This window comes from Styela clava, chromosome 10, assembly GCF_964204865.1.
Source record: "Styela clava chromosome 10, kaStyClav1.hap1.2, whole genome shotgun sequence".
Taxonomy (NCBI): domain Eukaryota; kingdom Metazoa; phylum Chordata; class Ascidiacea; order Stolidobranchia; family Styelidae; genus Styela; species Styela clava.
The window spans coordinates 12889939-12908904 of NC_135259.1; the positions used below are offsets into that span (position 1 = coordinate 12889939).

The 18966-nt window shown below is 35.0% G+C and overlaps 2 protein-coding genes across 3 annotated transcripts; both read left to right on the forward strand.

The window, feature by feature from the left end:
• The first annotated feature begins 48 nt into the window (after window positions 1–48).
• LOC120338176 (GSK3-beta interaction protein-like) lies at window positions 49–608 on the forward strand. The gene is made up of 2 exons (XM_039406119.2): window positions 49–323; window positions 554–608. Exons 1-2 carry the CDS (start codon window positions 49–51, stop codon window positions 606–608), a joined length of 330 nt encoding a protein of 109 aa, XP_039262053.2.
• On the forward strand, window positions 187–18295 carry LOC120338327 (tuberin-like). Of its 2 annotated transcripts, none has more exons than XM_039406306.2 (24): window positions 187–323; window positions 554–931; window positions 1805–2140; window positions 3108–3290; window positions 3920–4138; window positions 4810–5064; window positions 6028–6177; window positions 6788–6965; window positions 7213–7312; window positions 7785–7968; window positions 8503–8572; window positions 9186–9537; window positions 10140–10421; window positions 11138–11662; window positions 12112–12167; window positions 12446–12613; window positions 12742–12827; window positions 13369–13433; window positions 13842–13927; window positions 14678–14872; window positions 15427–15601; window positions 16434–16599; window positions 16892–17136; window positions 17781–18295. In XM_039406306.2, the coding sequence occupies exons 2-24, from the start codon at window positions 608–610 to the stop codon at window positions 18211–18213; spliced, it is 4833 nt and encodes a 1610-aa protein (XP_039262240.2). In that variant the 5' UTR covers window positions 187–323; window positions 554–607; the 3' UTR covers window positions 18214–18295. The 2 variants fall into 2 exon arrangements, with proteins under 2 accessions (XP_039262240.2, XP_039262241.2); XM_039406307.2 differs by having other exon boundaries at window positions 13842–13921.
• Window positions 18296–18966: the final 671 nt, after the last annotated feature.

The following is an 18966-nucleotide window of genomic DNA, read 5'->3' on the forward strand; positions in this document are numbered from 1 at the left end:
AATAAAAAATTAAACATTTAAATTTGGTTACCCATATACCTGAAATTAATGGATGATATCGACCTCGTTCAAGAGGTCAAAAGTGTAGCAGAAGAAATTCGATTTGTCGTCGATAAAGTTGTCATTGATGCGACTGATCCTTACTCGTTTACTGTTACAATTAAAGAAGGAGTTACATTTCATCTCAGTTTGAGTAGCAGAGGATTTCTTGTTGAAAATCAATCTCAAGGTGATCCAAACACTCAATCGGAAGTAATCATACTCAAAGGACAGTGTTTCGAAACTATTTATGCTTTTCTTGATAAAGCAAGTCCAGCTTACAGGTTAGAATTACAAATTACTGTATCTAATATTGTTATTATTATTAATAAATATTTAAATTGTTCATTATGTTAATATTATATTTATTGATTTATTGAAGTATTTCGATTCATATCAAGTATACTTTATATGAGTGCCATTACATGAATTCAAACATTCCTACTCGCAATGAATCTTACATTGTTAAATTCTTTAAGACAAAACATATAACTTATGTCCAAATTTTTTTTAGAGTTGCATTTGTTCAAGACATTTCAAAAAAACTGAACGCAATTAGTGAAGGATAATGGCTGAAAACAAAGAAACCATAAAAGATAGACTTCGAAGCCTCCTCAACTTAAACAAAGGTGGTGCAGTGTCTAAAACTGCCCCTTCTACCACTAACAAGCCGGCAATAATATCTGACGAGTTCTGGTTAGACATTGGAGCATCGTCACCACTCGAACAAAGAATTGAAAAAATTCGTGAAGCAATGAAGTTGGTTGAATCTGAAGTTCTTCAAGATTCTGTGATTAAAAAATTATGGATCGAAACTAAAGATCTTCTTCAGCCTAAAATGAATCAAGAAGTTCGATTGTTTGAACTTGAATTTGTTCGGAGCATTGTCAAGGTAAATGATTTGTATTTAGAGTCATTTACACATAACTTAGACTTAATACTCCAAGCTCTTTATTTCTCCAATTCCTGGTTGACAAAAGTTTTGGTTCTGACTCTAATCGCAGGTTAAAAGTAATTTTGACTCAAGTTTTCAGTGCCTAGGGCTAGGAGACTATTCATTTTGTTTCTGTTGGAGCTACTACCTTCAGAAATACCAGGATCCTTGAAGTTTAGCCCTCCCTATCCAAAATATTACACCCTGGGCATGATGTTCGATATAGAGATTTTCAATTTGTTATGCCAACATACTTAGGTCCAATACTCTTTAACTACTCAACATTCAGCAATCTCTTCCATAATTTGGTGACATAGGGATAGGGTAAAAAGAAGGATGGCATTAGTATAACATACTCTAGGTCAGTGTTTCCCAACCTATGGATCGCGACTCAAACTGGGTTTTCTGCAAATTTACTTGAGTCGCTTGTTTTTTCAACAAAAACCCAAGAGTTTCTAATTTTAAAGTGTAGCTCAATAGTAATTGTATATGTGGGATGGGAATTATTATCCGTAAAAACTTGGCAGAATTCATTTTGCTCAGTAAAGCCACGCCACCCACCATTTTCCCTGATGACAAACAAGTGCTGTCTTCTCATTTTGGGGTAATTTCTGTCGAAATAAATGTTATGTAAAAAGGATTGTTTCGTTAAGTTTGCTGCCATAAAGATACTACATGTCATTTAGTATTTGGGCATGTCCTTGGGTCGCAAGCTTTTACAGAATTTATTTCAAAAAAATTTGGGTTGCTTGAAAAAAGGTTGAGAACCACTGCTCTAGGAACCAGTATATTCATTTCTCGTTATTAACTCAGATTGTTATTATATTTTAGGGTCAATATCGTCGATTAGGAATGTTACGAGCTATGTTCTTTCAAACATTACAAGAACATAACATTCCTGAAGACGGCTCAGCTATTATACAAACATTTGAAACACTCAGTGACAATGGAAAAGACGTAGAATTTTTTGACCAAGAAGTCGGTCCGCTACTTCTTCATTGGCTTGCAACAATGAGAGGAAACGTGACGTTACTTTCACTTCTTGTGAATATTATAAAGTATAATTCATCTTACTTGGATCAAGAGTTTATCGTTAAAATTTTGGAATTGATTTGTGATCTTTGTAATTCTCAAACACCGGAAAAGGAAAAAGATCTAGGCCTGCAGGTAATAATCTTAAATCTTTTCTGCTACGTTTTACCTATATTGTTATAAATTACCCTAACCTAGTTGATGGTGAGTTTTTTTTCCCAACTTTGTCTCATACACGGCCGCAAGTTCTCTCTGATGTAAAGTTAAACTCATTTGTAGAAGAATTTTCATGCTTCGAAATCTCCCGAAAGTATGTGGACATCCACAATATTATTTTCAACTAAATATTCCATGTCCAGTTCTTGCTTGCTGTTGTGGATTATATGACTCTGCTATAATTGATTCAAAACGCTAAATGGCTGCAATTTCACCTCGCAGTGTATATTCGAGCCAGCGCTATGGATGTGGTGACTTGGTGCATATTTCATTGTAGAATTTTGATTGCTGTGTGTTCAATTTCATTTTTGTCGAGTTGTATCTGAAAATCTTCTCTTTTTTAGGTGGATGAATTTTTTTGAAATATCTTTTCCCAATGCCAATAAATTTTAATGCTATTTCAACCTAACTTCTTTGTTTATTAAAATACTCTTTTTCAACCATATGGCACAATCGACTTTACAAAATTTTTCAAATAGTTTTTCACTCTTATTACCCAGTATTGCCACAGATTTTTATTTATGCTAGAACCACTTGAATGTTTGAAAAAAACAAGCCGTAGCATAGTTATGCACTTGATTGCCAGCACACGTCATGTGCAGCTTTCTTCAAAAATCCTCCCGAAATCAAACATTCGGTCTCTATACCGGCCGCTCGGCCCCATAGCCTTCTACATAATAGGCCATTCAAATGATGATTGTGGCCCACCCTATCCCTAATTCATAACATTCTTTCATAATTATAATTATAAAGAGAATTTTACAGCAATAATCTTTTTTGATTTATTAAACCCTCTTTGATTGAATTTAAAGAAGTTTTTTGCTGTCGTACAATCAATATATTACGATTTGTTATCGATTTACCCGTAATATCCTTTTCTTTTTAGGTTGTAGATGCAATTATATGCTACAGCTCCCTTCCACATGAATCTCTTTATTCTGTGACTGTTATGTTGTGTCGTGTATTGAATCTGAAAAAATTTTGTAACGAGAGTTGGAAGTTGATGAGAAAACTACTAGGAACTCATTTAGGACACAACTGCATCTCAATCATGTGTCATATCCTTCAGGTAAAAATTATTTATGCATTTTGACTTCGAATATGGCTCGTTGAGAGGCAGAATATTTTGGGGTTAAGATGATTTACTTCATTCATTTGATATTATTCACCTTGAGTTTATAGTCATTTGCTAGGCCTAGATTGACTTGCTCGAATCAGAATTTCCAAACTCTCCATGATCATATGCTTTGATTAGTGAATTAAAACCCAATGGGGAAAATCATCTACTGTATATCCTTGCATATAAGCCGATCTTGCATATATAAGCTGACCCTCTAAAAACGGCCTTAAAACTGTGAATTTATAAAAATTTGCATATAAGCCGATCACAGACTGTTATTGCTGTCATAGCATAAACATACAAGCGAACCATGCTCTTATTTTGAGAACATAGCCTGGTTCGAGTTGTAACCGTTGGAAATGAGTTAGCTTAATGACATTTTGTTTGAGTGCGATCAGAGTTATGCTTGTATAAGCTGTATATATGATACACATTAGCCATATGACAACTGAACGTCGCATAGTGAAGTTGCCATGTTGGTTCTATAGATAACTTTGACTAGATAGTATTAATCTCAGACATAAAACTTGCTTATGATTGGATGTATAACACACTTAACTATATTTTATGTATTATAGAATCCGAAGATGTTACCTGAATGGCCGCTTTTACGAAGTGCGGTATTTTTCATTGGTATGGGATTGTGGGGATCTGTGAGAGTCAAATCCTTGAAGCACACTTCACAATCTGTTCTACCGTCGTTTCATTGCGCTCTTCATACCAAGAATTTGGAACTGGCTTTTGAAGTTACTTTAACTATCCAGAGATTAGTACGAAAATATGGTCATGAGTTGCAGGTGCTTGCTAACTTTCTGTTACAGCATTTTAGGTGGTAACTCCTGTGTGTACCAGGTTAGGGTTAGGCCATGATTTTATTCCGATTCTCTTAATTTTTGTTCTTTTACGAGTTCGGGGACTGTCTGTGTTAGCCAAGTGAATATATTCCCTTCCCGTAGGCTTCAGTCCCTTTACACAACTTGGTGTAAAGTAGGCGAACAAAATTAGTTACCTCCAATCTCCATATTGGTTGGTATCTTTTGTGACCTTTTTGCAACCTTGCTTTTGTTCGATCTTTTTCTCTTTTAGTACAATAAATGCAAAGTTATTGTCCTATAAGTATTTTACAATATATTGTCTTGTCATGATACTGCCGAAGTTGAATGGTTCGATTCCATAGTCATACATCAAATTTATTTGTCAAATGAAAATTATTTTCAATCACTTTTTTATATTTATCATGGGGAGGGGAAAGGAGATAAGGTGACCTAATCATATGGCAAATCACAGCATCGAGTCTGGCCACCTATCCAGATCGTGCATGGGAGTAGTTAACCATTTTTTCCCTTCAAATGCATGAATGGTATAGAATACAACAAATTGTCAGTCATTTGGATAAATCCCCCAATGCCTGTTGCAAGTCTTTTTTCTGGTTTAAAAATTTCGAAAAGTATGATTATTTCTACTTTAGGCTGGAACTTGGGATCACGTTCTGGACATTGTTAGTTCTCTGTTAGAACTTGTCAATGAAAATTCAACAAAAACTCAAATTCCTGCCATGATTTCTCTAAAGAAAGGAACTCATGATCTGATAACTTTTATTGAACAATTAATTGAAACGGAACTCTACGATGGCCCGATTGAAAGATTGTTTTCAATTACTGATAGTTGCGCTAAAGATCGTCCAAATGATTCTGTGTTCATGCTGATAGCTTATAAATCTCAGGTTTGTTGTGAATGATAATTATGGAATTTAAGGAATCTTTGGTTGAGGAAAATAAAAAATATAAAATTTCAGATTACATTTAATTTCTAAGAGGACAGTTGCAATCTTTTACTTATATATATCTCTTGATTTTTACTCAACTGTGTTTAAAATTTGGCTTTTTGTTTGTATGAATTGTTTCTTGCGCAGAATCTTTTCCCGAAAGATAATTAAAAACAGTTAATCAGGAATTTTGGTTTTCAAAATTTGGTCTCTTGTCTAAATGACATGTCATAAAGCCACTTTGAGAAAAACGTAATAACTGTCAATTAACAGTTAAATGATATAATTAGGTCTTGTCGAATTAAAATGGTATTTTATATGAAGCCTTTTTTTGAGAAAAGATGTAAAAATTGTCAATCAGGCTGGCTATTTGTGGCCCAGCAGGCAGTCCGATGTGGTAAAATTGAAAATATGTTTTTATGCAATATACAGTGAGAAGAATTGTATTTTTTGAAAAGAATAGAGAATTGAAAAAATTCCTCCAGGACACTTCTATTGCGCAAGAGGACGAAATATTCATAACCGATGTAACACAAAAATTAAAAATAGAAAATTACTTCTGCGTCATCCTACCACAGTACCTTTAGATCTGACAGGGGCAAACTACCGCTCAGGGGCCAAGGGCCAGTTGGATAATTCAATCTGGCCCGCCTGGTGCTGCCACAACCAAATTTTGATGTTTAGTTAAAAAAAATAGCTCAAGAAATTTGTTGAGAATGCGTTCAAATTTAATTTTGGCACAAGGCTTGTTGTTTTCCACTTTTACTTTGTTAATATTGTTCATAAAATGTAACTTTATGCACACTTACATGGTCGTCAGTCTAGGTGGGCACAATTTTTGGCCCCCGGTCCGAAAACCTTGCTCACCCCAGCTTTATATAAAGGCAATATTTAATTTGTTTGTGTTGCATCTCCTTTTAGGCAATAAATCCTACGAAACAGAACTGGTTGTCCAGTCTTCTCATGCTGTTGAATAATTATTATACGAAAGAATCAAGAACGCCTGTCAGATTAAAAACGTTGGAAGTTCTCTACTCTGTCACAGAATCTTGCATGGAACTTTATGAAGATGTATGTATGCTTTGTATAAATATTGAAAAATAAAAGAAAACTATTCAAAAAATATATTTGTTGTGTTTTCTTAACTGCAATTCCAAGCGATCAAGGAATGCGGCTAGAAATAAAATTTTGTTAAGAGCACATTTTCTGCTCGTAAGCTTCTTCCATTTGCAGTGATGGGCTCTGCTGAACACAATGTGACCTCAATTCTTCAGTATTCAAATTATTCGCTGGAAAATATTTTGTAATATTAGGTATTCTAAATTGAGCCGCATGAGGTAATACAGGGTTCCCGCAAAACAAATTGTATATTGGAAATTCAGAATTACTTTATCCCGTATTTTGATATCTTGATTTTAGGAATATCAGCCACAAAAATGCAAAAAATTAAAATTACGGAAAAATTTCAAATATATTAGGATGGAGTATTTCGATAGAAAAAAAAACACAGAATTGCGTAATATTTTAAAATTGAAGCAGTGGGCTTGAAAATTATCCTGGGCTAATAGAGTTCTGTTTATTAAATTTATTAATTCTTCCCTGACATATAGGCTACTCTCTTTACCATCTCTTTTTTTTCTAAATTTTATGAAAAGATTTCTCATATTTCAATCTTTTTTAGGAACTAGTATCAGAAGTTTTGTTGAATTGTTTTTCTGACTTGAATGTTGAAACTGATTTGATTGTCAAAACCAAAGCTGTTCAGCTCATTGTCAACTCCTGTCTTCTTGCCAATGAAAAATGTCCAGAACTCTTTGCATCACTCAGAAATGTACTAGATGGTGATTGGATACGGAGAGGTACTACTAACAATATAAATTGAATATAGTAAATAAAACTTAACCGAAAGACAGAAAATAAGGTAGCTCAACCAACAGTATGTATGTCTATGAAGACAGACTCAATCAGGACAATGAATATAACCCGTTGTCATTGCTCATAATTGCACATCCTGGAATTGCTTACATTTTCAAGACTTTCGACCTTATCAAAATTTTATTTAAAGTTCAGTACCCGATTTATAGTTTATTGTTTTTTAAAATGCAGCTATGAACAGAAAATCTGAAAAGTCATCTTCCGACTTCTTAACTGACATTGAAGAATTAGTTCTTGGACTTGTCAAAACTTTTAAAAAGAAAATGCCAAGGTATAATATTGTTTTTATAGTTTTTGTCCCAACACAAAGCATAACCAATACTTGTCTGTATTTTTATCAAGGAATCTTTCTTATGGTGTTTGTTCAAAATATCTGGCAGTAGGTTTATTGTTTTAGTCTCTGGGAGGTATTTTCTTGTCAATCCTTAGGTAATGTACCGCACCCCGATTCAACCCTTTTGCGGCGACCCATCAAAGACCGCACCCCAATTCAACCCTTTTGCGACCACCCATCGAAGACCGCACCCCAATTCAACCCTTTTGCGACGACCCATCGAAGATTATCTTATATATTGGTATGGTATACTCATGTATCATTATTTAAACTTATCTTCTTTCAGATTATTTTATTAATTTTAATGGTTTATATTTTATAAAGTGCATATCCGTCAACATTTGAATATTGCATATAAATATCATTGGATAATTTTTTAAATAAAAATTAATTTTCGAATTTTTGTCAGATATCCAGGTACTCACACAGTTGAAGCGTTTAGCTTACTCACGTTATATTTGCAACTTTATTATACTTCGGATAATATTGAAAAGATTTCTAACTGTTTGACAAAAAGTAGAAAGAAGACTTTTGAATTGTTGCTGTCATTAAGAGCTAATGAGAAAAAACAACTTTGCATGAAAAATTCTCAAGTGAGTCAATTTTTTTTTCTAACATAATTTCTAAGCATTCTCCAACTGGCTCTTATATAATTACAAATACAGTGTTGCTATAAAGTCGCACACCAAGGTGAAAACCTAATTCCAAATATACAAAAACCTTGGAATCGTTCGATCTTGATTCTTGATACACAGTCTTCTCTGATTGGCGTACATAGACGTCATAATAGATTTTGAGTTTTACCCAGGTGCAGGGGTGTAACCCAGAGGGTTCTGAACTTTCAAATTGCCAAGTTTGACCGAAACAGCCTGCGGGTCCAGACGTGGGAAAACGTGGGTCCTCGCGAGTTTTAGGGTCTAAAAAGTGTTTCATTCTTTGAAAAATTGCTACGATACAGGGAAATGCTTTTTTTTTACTTTCGAAATGGGGGGTTCTGGCCCTACCCCCCCCCCCCCCTCCCTGGCTATGCCCCTGCCCCTGATACACAACTTCATTGGCCACCCTGTACAACCTCAGCCTTTCAGTGTTTGATTTATTTATGTTATATAATATTTTGTTTATGACAGAACTCAGAAGAAGAAAAATTCAGTTCATACCTTCTGGGTGGAATCCTAGTTCCTGATGATGAAGTCGCTGGTACGTTTGAATTTGATTATCACCGAGCTTAGCCATACATAAATATTGGCTTGTTTGATTGAGTGCCATTTTTTATCATTGTATCGATACAAGATAATTCTTTGGTATTTTATTTACTGTTGAGTAATTGGGTGTGGCTTGCTACGAAAAAAGCACCACACTTTCGTTGACTATTTTACTATGTTTGTGTAGTATAAAGAAAAAAAATTGGCGCTCCAGAAGTATGTGTACTATGCACAGGTGTAAGTAGGTGCAAGTATGCAAGTATGCACCTACTTTACATCAAGTTTTGTAAAGGGACTGAAACCTATGGGCAGGGGTATATTCACTTGGCCAACACAAACAGTCCCGAACTCGTAATAGAACTTAAATAAGGAAAATCTGAATACTTGAAAGATATTTAATTGTATGTGACTTTTTATTGTAACGAGTCCTCCAGATACATGAATTACTGAAAACATGGAATCCATCACTCACTGGGTGTTTACACACAATAAGAAACTAGTCAATAATAACTCTAATAATGATGAGCAAAAAAAATAGCAGCGATTCCAAATTTTTGTCATAGATTCTATTCGAATACTCGATTCAAAATGCCTTCTTTTATTTTAAGGTATCGGATATATTTCTATTCAAAGTATTCTTGAGTGCGTTTTGCTATGTTTGAAAAAAGAAACCTGGTGGCCTGTGCTCGAAAAAGTCTTTAAGGGATTATGTGGATTGCTTCAAAATAAGTCTATCATGATTGGAATAACTTCGAATCAAACTCGATACGTTCATTTAGAAGAGTTAACCATGGCACTTTGTTCTCTGATATCCGATAAAGAATTGGCCAAACGTAAAATACAGAATCTTCCTACCGATTTTACAAGATCGGATATTCAAGCTTCTGTTCTGTCAGTATTATCTTGTCTCGTCTCGTATCATCAATGGTTAGAAGTTACTCGACAAAGACAAATTCTGAGGTGGGTCAAATATAATATACACCTTCAGTTCGATAAATGGAGTAGTTGTATGCATAGTAAGGAATCAAATAACAAATTCTAAAATTTGACAACAAAATTAGGAAAACTGAATTGGTATAAAGCTCATAGAGAGTGTTGAATTTATTTAATTTTATAATCATCCATGCTTTCAGTTTGTCGACACATATGATGCAGTAGGATATTTGAATATATACCATATTTCCTGGCTAATAAGTCTACCTGGAAAATAAATGTACTATTAATATTTTTAGTACTAAAAAAAGATGGTTTTTCCATATAGCCCCCCAATAAGACGTGCAAAATACTTCTCTGTTGGTCAGTTGAGTACTAATATGCATATAATTTTATATGGTTAGTTAGAACTAGGTCATGTTTGTTTCAGATGGAATTATACTCACAGACCTAACTATTCTTAACAATAGAGGGGTAATTTTAGCTTAGGGAAATCATTTCGAACAACCTGGTAAATAAAACTTAATGGACTTAATCGATGGGAAATAGGTAGCCTACTTACTCTTAAGAAAGGGCCAACTTTATTTAACACTGATTCATAAGCGAATTACTGTTGTTTTGTTCGACAGGTGTCTCGAATCTGGATTAACATCAAGATGTGCTCGTCTTTGTGTTAGATCTCTTACTCTTTGTTTAGCGGAGATGCCCAGAGATACGTTACTTCGTGTTTTGCCATCATTACTCCTTCGATTGTCACAAATGTCTGCTACAGTTATGATGGCGACTTCAGTACTTGAATTACTTGCCACCCTGGCACAACTGCCAGGTCTTTACTGTAATTTCGTCGAAGATCAATATATGAGTGTTTTTGCTGTTGCTTTGCAATATACGAACCCTTCAAAATTTTCAAAGTAAGTTACTTGAAAAATATCTGTTTTGTATTCTTGTTGTCTCCTAACAATAAAAAAACGAGAATCCAAGTTTCAATCATGTCTTAAGTATCAGCTCACTTTGTGCGCTCAGATTCGATTTTCTTTGGTTAAAAAAACTATCAGCTATCTAAAATAGCAGGTTGTTCGACTTTTTTCATTTATCTTCGTATTTTTACTGTTAGTCTTTGTTCAATTCATCAAAGATGTCATTGCTCGATAAAGAGTGTTTGTGATACCACTGAATTGATCCACTCATAAAAACATCCTTTTATTACATTAACCAAATTTAATAAATTATTATGGATTGTATAACGATTTATAAAGGTCTCTATAAATATTATTTATGGTACATGAAATCAGATGGACATGCATAAAACAAGTATATCAAGAGGATGGCCTTCATATTCTGAAACCTAGCTTGATTTTTGAGCATTCATAAGAAAAAAAGCAAGAAGTTGTCAAGCTTCTATTTATTGGGGAATTGATTTTTGCATTAGACGATGACTGTCTAAGTCTAATTTTGACTCACCAATCGTGAAATGTTCTCATTTTTACTCGGTAAAACTTCGCCAATATAACTGAATTTTTGGTGTTAATCAGCCTTGTATAAAAAAATCTTGCTCGTATATCGTTATGGTCCTCATGATACGTTGAAATTTGCTTTTAAAGTGTTTTTATCTTCTTGTTGCTTTCAGATATGTTGTTTCTCTTGCGCATTACGTCATTGGTACATGGTTTTCAAAATGTAGAATGAGTTTTCGACCTGATTTTGTTTCTTATATTACTCGCAATCTCCACGCTGTCAATCGTCGTGGCACACAATCCGAAGATGGCTCTGTCGACATAATAAGAAACAATTTGATGGAAACTTGTATTGATATGATGGCTCGATACACTTTTTCGAACTGTTCAGCGCAACCCAGACGTTCTCCACTAGCGAAGTTCCTATTTGAAAAAGGTGCCACTGCAACTTGGTTGCTAGGCAACAAATTGATTACCATAACGACGAGTCGTGCCAATATACCATCGGAAAAAATCAATTCTTCATCTTTACATTCGAGTTCAAATGATTTACCATCGCGATGGCCGAAGCCAGCGAGCTCGTTTTTAGAAAGACAACTTTCTTCTGAAGCTCCTGGGAAACTTCAATCAGCTTCTTTCAGTGTTATGTCATCTTCGCCACGTCAGAGACACAAATCCGGTGGGGCAGTGTTAAGGAGGTACTACAACTTTTACAACTCTTTCTATGAAATAAGTGCTTGTAGTTATGATAATCTATATATATCTTGTTTTATTTAAAAAAGTCCCAACGAAAGCTTACAAATGTAATTGCATATTATTGAGAGAGATTATATATCTTATTACCCTCTTTTTCAGCATTAGGGATATTCACTTAAATGTAACATGTTTGTCGTGAATTCACTTGACTATTTTCATTGAAAATTTGGGATTTTGGTCCCAGCAATTAACCCATTTCCAACTAAACCAGAGTCTGAAAATTTGAGTTTGCTATGCCCAAGTAGAAATATTCTTATTATTTTTGATTTCCACACTTGACTAAATGACTGCTCGTCTAGAGACGGAATGTGTTTATCCTTGCTTACTGTAGTCTTCAACTAGGAATCTTACCTACATCACTGAATCTTAATCCTTCATTCATTAATTCCAGGTCTCAAAATATGTCTCCATTGGAAATGCGTTCATCTAATAACAGTGCAATATTTGGTGAGTGTTTTTCCATCACATTTTGCAATATAAAGTGAGATTTATTCGGAAGTCGAAGTAGGTCATTAAGGACAACTCAATCATGGACTTGATAGTTTAGGAGGTTGTAACTGACCAGTGATTATGTGAACCACCCTACAATGCAGAGGAATCAAATTTCACAGGGTTCAAACCTTCGAACTTGCAAGTGTGATGGCAAATTTGTTCCTGCACTCAGTGAAATGCACCAAATGTCAAAAACCTGAAACCAATACCTTTCACTTATGTTACTTCTCCAGAATCTACGAAGAAAAGAATAAATTTTAATTCTGGTGCATCTGGTGATCCCAGATCCTCAGATATGCAGTATTTATTAACGGAAGGATGGGCAGAAATTTATATCAGACGTCCTTCAGGAAATACAGCTTGGTCTATGAGAATACAAAATCAATTGGAGTCTGTCACTGGTAGGTTTTTAAGTAGGTTGCAAGTCATTTTAACCACTCATTTCAACTGTATATGTAAGGAGATACGTTACTGTGAATTGTGATGTTAATTTAAAGAAGATAATCATATTAATTGAACTACATTTTAGAAGGCAACAGTGTAGAAGATGTTTTGAATTTGCAATCATTTCTTGAGGAAATCAAATCGAGAGAAAATATGCACAAGGAACAAACGGTAAATTTAATATTTTTGAAATAATAACCTTTAAAATTTTCACCAGGGGTATGCATGACGTATTCCAGTATTTGCTATGATAGAGTTTTATCTTATAAAAGAAAAACTTGTGTCCTCAGATCAACAAAACTTGACCAATAAAATTTGCCAATTAAAATTAGCTCATTTCTATCAAGTAAAGTTACCTTTTACCTATCTGTTTTGCTGGTATGTATACTTGAAAATTGTTTCAAAATTTACGTTTCATTTACTGACGTCTCTGTCGCAAGATTATGCTTATACAGTGGAAACTCTACCTACGAAATCAATTCGTTCCGAAATTTATTGCAATTTAGAGCGTATAAAATAGCTCTCATATACTATTTAGTATCTTTCGTAAGTTGGATATTTCGTATCCAGAGCCGTTCGTAGAGTTTCTACTGTATACAGCTTTTGACACGGTAGCACCAATCTTATAAAAAAGTTTTGAATGATGAAGACTATTAGTTTTGGTTGTACTATATATATGCTCATATATAAGTTGTATTATTTATACTTTAAGACCCCACTTCAGGATTCTAGTGTTATTGCGGAGGAATCTTTGCAAGAAACTTCTTCAGAAAATGTGTAAGTAAACCATTAATAAAGATATCCATATTCAATTGATTTCGTGCTTGAGAATTAATATTTGTAATTAGTTCAATTTCAATTCGGAGAAAATTGATGTGTCATGTGCCAAATTTTACGATGTCGAATTGGTTAATAAACATAATTTCAGTTTAAAAATAACAACTTTAGTAAAAAATAGTAATTCTGATTATATAAGAAATTTTAATCATGAGCAAAGTGATGAAATGGAACAAATATCACATTTTAAAATTGATTACGTGTCCAGTTAGAAAGTAAAAACTTTGGTAATTCATTAATTCAAACAGTAGTTCTGATTATACATGAATTCACTGAAAAATCATCGAATTATTAAAGTTGATGTTAGTTTTTTTGTTTCCCCAATTATCAATTCTTATGTTTTTTCAGACTTTTTCCTGGTGATTACATGGATCTCACCAATACAACTAGAAAAAGAAGTTCCTCATCAACTTCAGATAGATATACTGGTAACGGTGAGTGTGAAGATAACTAATAAATAAATCTTCAAAACAATAATTAATCTGCGTGGGTACAGGTAGTGTAGATCAGTTTCCTCTAACTTTTTATGGCCAGGCAGGTTTTCCCACAATAATCAACAATGACGTTTGAAGCAGTGGTTCTCAAACGAAAAGCCGCGCTCCACAAGGGGGGACAGGGCAATTTTTTGAATCAGGGGGGGGGGGGGGGGTGAAGCTAATGAAAAATAAAAATAATTGTTAAATTCGATCTTGCCCGCCTTTTTTAGGATATTTACATTCCTTTATTTTGAAAATTTACGTTTCATCCACATATTTTCAACGTGTTTCTTGAATAAAACATACTTTCGTCCTAATATCTGTTATTTGGGTACTCATGAAGTATGCGCATTATGATGTCGCACAACCTGAACCCTAACCTGGTACACAACCTGAGTTCAGGTTGTGCGCCATCTTGGTGCGCATACTTCAGGAGGTTCGTTAATTGTACCTCATTGTTAGCTAGTTTTTTTAAGGTTGGGCGCGTTGGGTCACTTGGGCGGTTGGGTCACTTGACAAATTCTAAAAAGATATCATGGTTTGAGAACCACTGGTTTAAAGTAAGGATGAAACAGTTCCATGCTACGAAATAGAACAGAAAATGATGAAATCGAAGTCAGTACTCAGATCTGTTGAAGTTAGACTCGTCATTCAGAGTTCCATATCATAGTTAAAATATCGGTAATATATGTTCCATATACTATACAGAAAAAACATCTGAAGATAAAGAAGAACTAACTAAAACAAATCACTCTGCATCTACATCATATCTCTCACAATCATCACCGCCTTTAGTTCGTCATAGAAGCCATACAGTGTCATCTTCTAAGGATTGTGCTGCGGAAGCCGCAGCAGCTAAACGTGCTGCTGAAAGAAAGCGATCTGACTATGTTGATAATAAAGGTAGAACAGGTTTTACATATTTATCTAGAGAAAGAGAAAAGCTGTTAGGACATATAATCATCAGGACTGTTAATCATATAGCAAACCACAGCCTTTCATCCGGTTGCCAGTCCCTGTTTGGTATGGGATTAGTTAGCTAGTTATTTTTTTAATTTGAAATGCATAGACTTGATGGTGAAGAAAACCATAACCAAACAGCAATGAGGAGTCCAGCAATCCTCTCGCACATACTTATTCCCCACAGGACAAGGACCTGCGAACCCACGCAGGGTAATAATAGGTGCAGTGGCAATCGTATTCGCTTCTCCATTATCAACCAAAAATGGCCTAGCTATATTATGATGATCCCAACGCGTTGATTGAACATTTAAAACAAAAATTTTGTTGCTGGAAATAAGGGCTTCCTCCACCATCACCTAACTAATTCCATAGCCGATCTTATCGATTCTTCTCCCTTCGGGATAAATATGTTAATCCTATCTTGAATTTGTTAAAAGCTTTATTTTGGAGTGAATTTTGCTGAAAATTGAATACAACTGATTATGCTTTGACAGGTTATCATGGAAACACACTTGCCAGCTTAACAGATTATAGGACTGATGGTAAAAGTTTGAGCGGTGAAAAACAAGAAATGGAAAACGTAACCAATCGCAGACCTGGAATAAATAGTCCATGCTTTGTATTCCTACAATTGTTTCAATCTGCTGTTTGTACAGAATCAATACACAGGTCAGATGCCGAGTCTTTTTTTTGCTTGGGAAATTTGTGACGATCTGGGCTGGGCAATTCGAATGAATATTCGAATTGAATATTAAATTATTCGAATTGCTTCATACGAGAATTTTTAATGTCCGCCACCTTGTTGTTTTTTTTGTCCCATGAATTCATATTTTTTTCTAATTCATAATTTTTAAAATGCAATTTTGACATTTGAGTCTTTTGACTCTTTATTTTTCGAGTAAGTTATTGATGAAACATGTGTCTTTTTGTGCGTTAACACTCAGCGAACTGTCTGAGTGATAGATTAAGTGTTTCACTAATTTATGTATCTGGAGGACCAATTACAATAAACAGCCGAACCTCCTGAAGTATGCGCATCAAGATGGCGCACAACCTGAACTCAGGTTGTGTACCAGGTTAGGGTTCAGGTTTTGCGACATCTTGGTGCGCATACTTCAGGAGCACCAAACAGCCAATACAACTATATGTCTTCCAAGTATTCGAGATTCGATTTGAAAAAAATATTCGGTTCGATTTTGAGATCATCAGATATTCAAAAATGCCCAGCCCTAGTGACGATCAGTTTTCTTTGTGGTTTGGTATTACTTACTCATTAAAACACAACACCATGGATCAAGGAAATCTATATTTATAAACCAAACACTTTTTTTTGATAAAATGGATGCAGTCACAGTGAAAAGTGATTTTTCTCTCATCTGAAATTATTTCGAAAAACCTATCATATATTATGACTCGATTTAGTCAGTTGAGACATATTTTATCAGGTGCTATTCCAACAGTACAATGTTCCCATTTGTAAGCCTATTAAATTTCGTTCCAGGCCTATACTATTACCTGCTACTCCTGGAATAGAGCGAGGTATCCAAGTTCTAGACAGAATACCTCCTTATGATACCTGGTCAACCGGTGTTGTATATATAGGACCTGGGGAAGGAGGAGATGGATCAGCAATACTTAATAATCAGTGTGGATCACCAAGATATCAGGTATGTTATATTTGTTTCAATTCTATACACATAGTTTGAAATTGTCAGAATGTGCATGGACGTTCAAGTTTATAATCTTTTGTAATCAATAAAAAAAGTGTGATTTCAAGTAGGTCATTGACTATATGATGATATAGACTGAAATTAAAATTGATCAAAACCATATTTACCATGGGAATAGTTATGTACGAGAGATTTGCTCCAATAATCTCTGTTGTAAGGTTTTAACAAGGTAAAAAACTGAAAACATTAAGAAAATAGTCACTTATATTCTTTTGTTATTTCATTTCAGGAAATGTTGCAAGGTCTAGGTGAATTGGTCTGCCTTACCGAGTGTGATCCTGTGAGCACATACTTGGGTGGTTTGGATGATAAAGGTGAAGATGGAAATTATACTTATGTTTGGAGAGAGGATGTTGCTCAAATGGTTTTTCATATAACTACATTGATGCCAAATAAAGCTTCAGAACCAGGTTGTAAAACACGACATATTGGAAATGATTATGTGATCATTGCTTATGATGATGATAATGGAAGGTTGGTAGTTTATTTGATGTGTTTTACAATATTCTTAATCTCCAGTCTTAATAGGACTGGATTCTAGTGGTATAGAACAGGTGTGTGCAATATTTTTTGTTGGTGGGATCTAAAACCAACTTCAGACAAATAGCTGGGCCACTCAAATAATTTAATATTCCCATGTATACGACAAAATAAAAAATTCTGATTTCGCGTTCTTGCGTAGTTTGTTAACATAAGCTTTGACAGAAGTTGTAGCATAAACTGTCGGATTAGGATTTTATGCTTGATTGACAAAAATCTGAGTGGTGACAAGGAGCACACCAAATGGCTTGGCGGACCGGGTCAGGGCCTGCGGGCTGCTTCTTACTGCACACCCTTGGTACCGTATATAACTAAAAACAGTACTTATGAATTTGACTTAAACTAGCAATAAGTGGTACTATCCTGATATATGCCTGGCCGTTAATTTTATGTTTTCTGCAATCCTGTTTAGGTTAGAGTAGAATGGATCATCATCTTGGATCATTACTTTGACAATTTGTGTAGTTTGTTACTACTTGAATTTCCGTGAGACATCGTTAGTATAATTTGCTGTGCTCCAGTCTTAGAAAAACCTATTACAATGACTCATTTTAACCACACTTATATTTATGACACAGGTATGTTCCAGGTTGTGTAATACAAGGGCAATTTCGCTCTGCCGAAGTTGTGATCAGCCCTCTGGACCATGGTACTAATCATGTACGATACGTTTTTCACAAAGAATGTGTGGAAAAGGGAATCGGTTCTTCTTTAGGACCATGGCTCGTATCAGATCACAGCCTGCCTGTTTTCGTTCGACAACTTGCGTTACATGCGAGTATGGCAGCTTTTGTTTGCCTTGGTGAAGGCCGAGGTGCTGCCGAGTACACATCTAAAACTTTAGCTAGACTGAAGCAGATCAAGCGTATCAGAACAAGGGCATCTCAAGAGGCCAATCAGGACACTCCAAATGTGTCTCCATCAGCCACACCCAAGCCAACTCGACAGGATTCATCAAGAGAAAGTGGGAAGACAACTAAACTTGAAGAATTTTCTGATTATGTGAGATAGTGCAACAAATTTAAGTCAGTGTTTACACCACGGCTGCGTTATATATATTTGTATGGATGCAAAATAAATTTGATTTGTGAAATGTAGTTTTAGAGAAGAGCTTTAGAGAAGATTTCTACTTGCCATTTTTATCCCGAGGTGATGAGAAGCTTGGGGCTCCGATCAATAGATTATTGCAGATTTTTGTTTGGCAATCCAGATCGCAAGGGTTACTCATTCGCAGGACACCTAATGAAGGGCAATCTCCTTTTAATTCCATAACATGCGCTGCTTTGTGTATCATGTCTCCTTTCACTTGTGCCTGATACCAGGTATTGGTAATGCGTTCGACACGTATCGCTGATAATCCTTTGTGGGTACCGATGCGTCTGTGTATGGTTATGCGCAAGAGATTTGACTGAGTATGCACCTGGTTGCACGACATTGTGTGGTAGACGAAGAAAGCTTGGTCCCACCAACGACTACTTCGATATGCCGTTGAGATCTTATTTATTGTGGGAATGCACGCTGTTTATTCATTACAATTCTTATGTTATTGCGCTGAAATTTTAATACCACGGTCGAAGGTCTTCGAAACATTGTACCAGCAGAATGGAGTTCGAGAGTCGTCGTGAACTTACGGATAATAAAACAAACACCGCAGTTTCATACTAATATTAGTCAAGATACCGCCCAATAATTTTTCAGTCCACAACTGAATAGAAAACAAGAGAAAAATTATTAATATGTCAAACCAGAATACACAATACATAG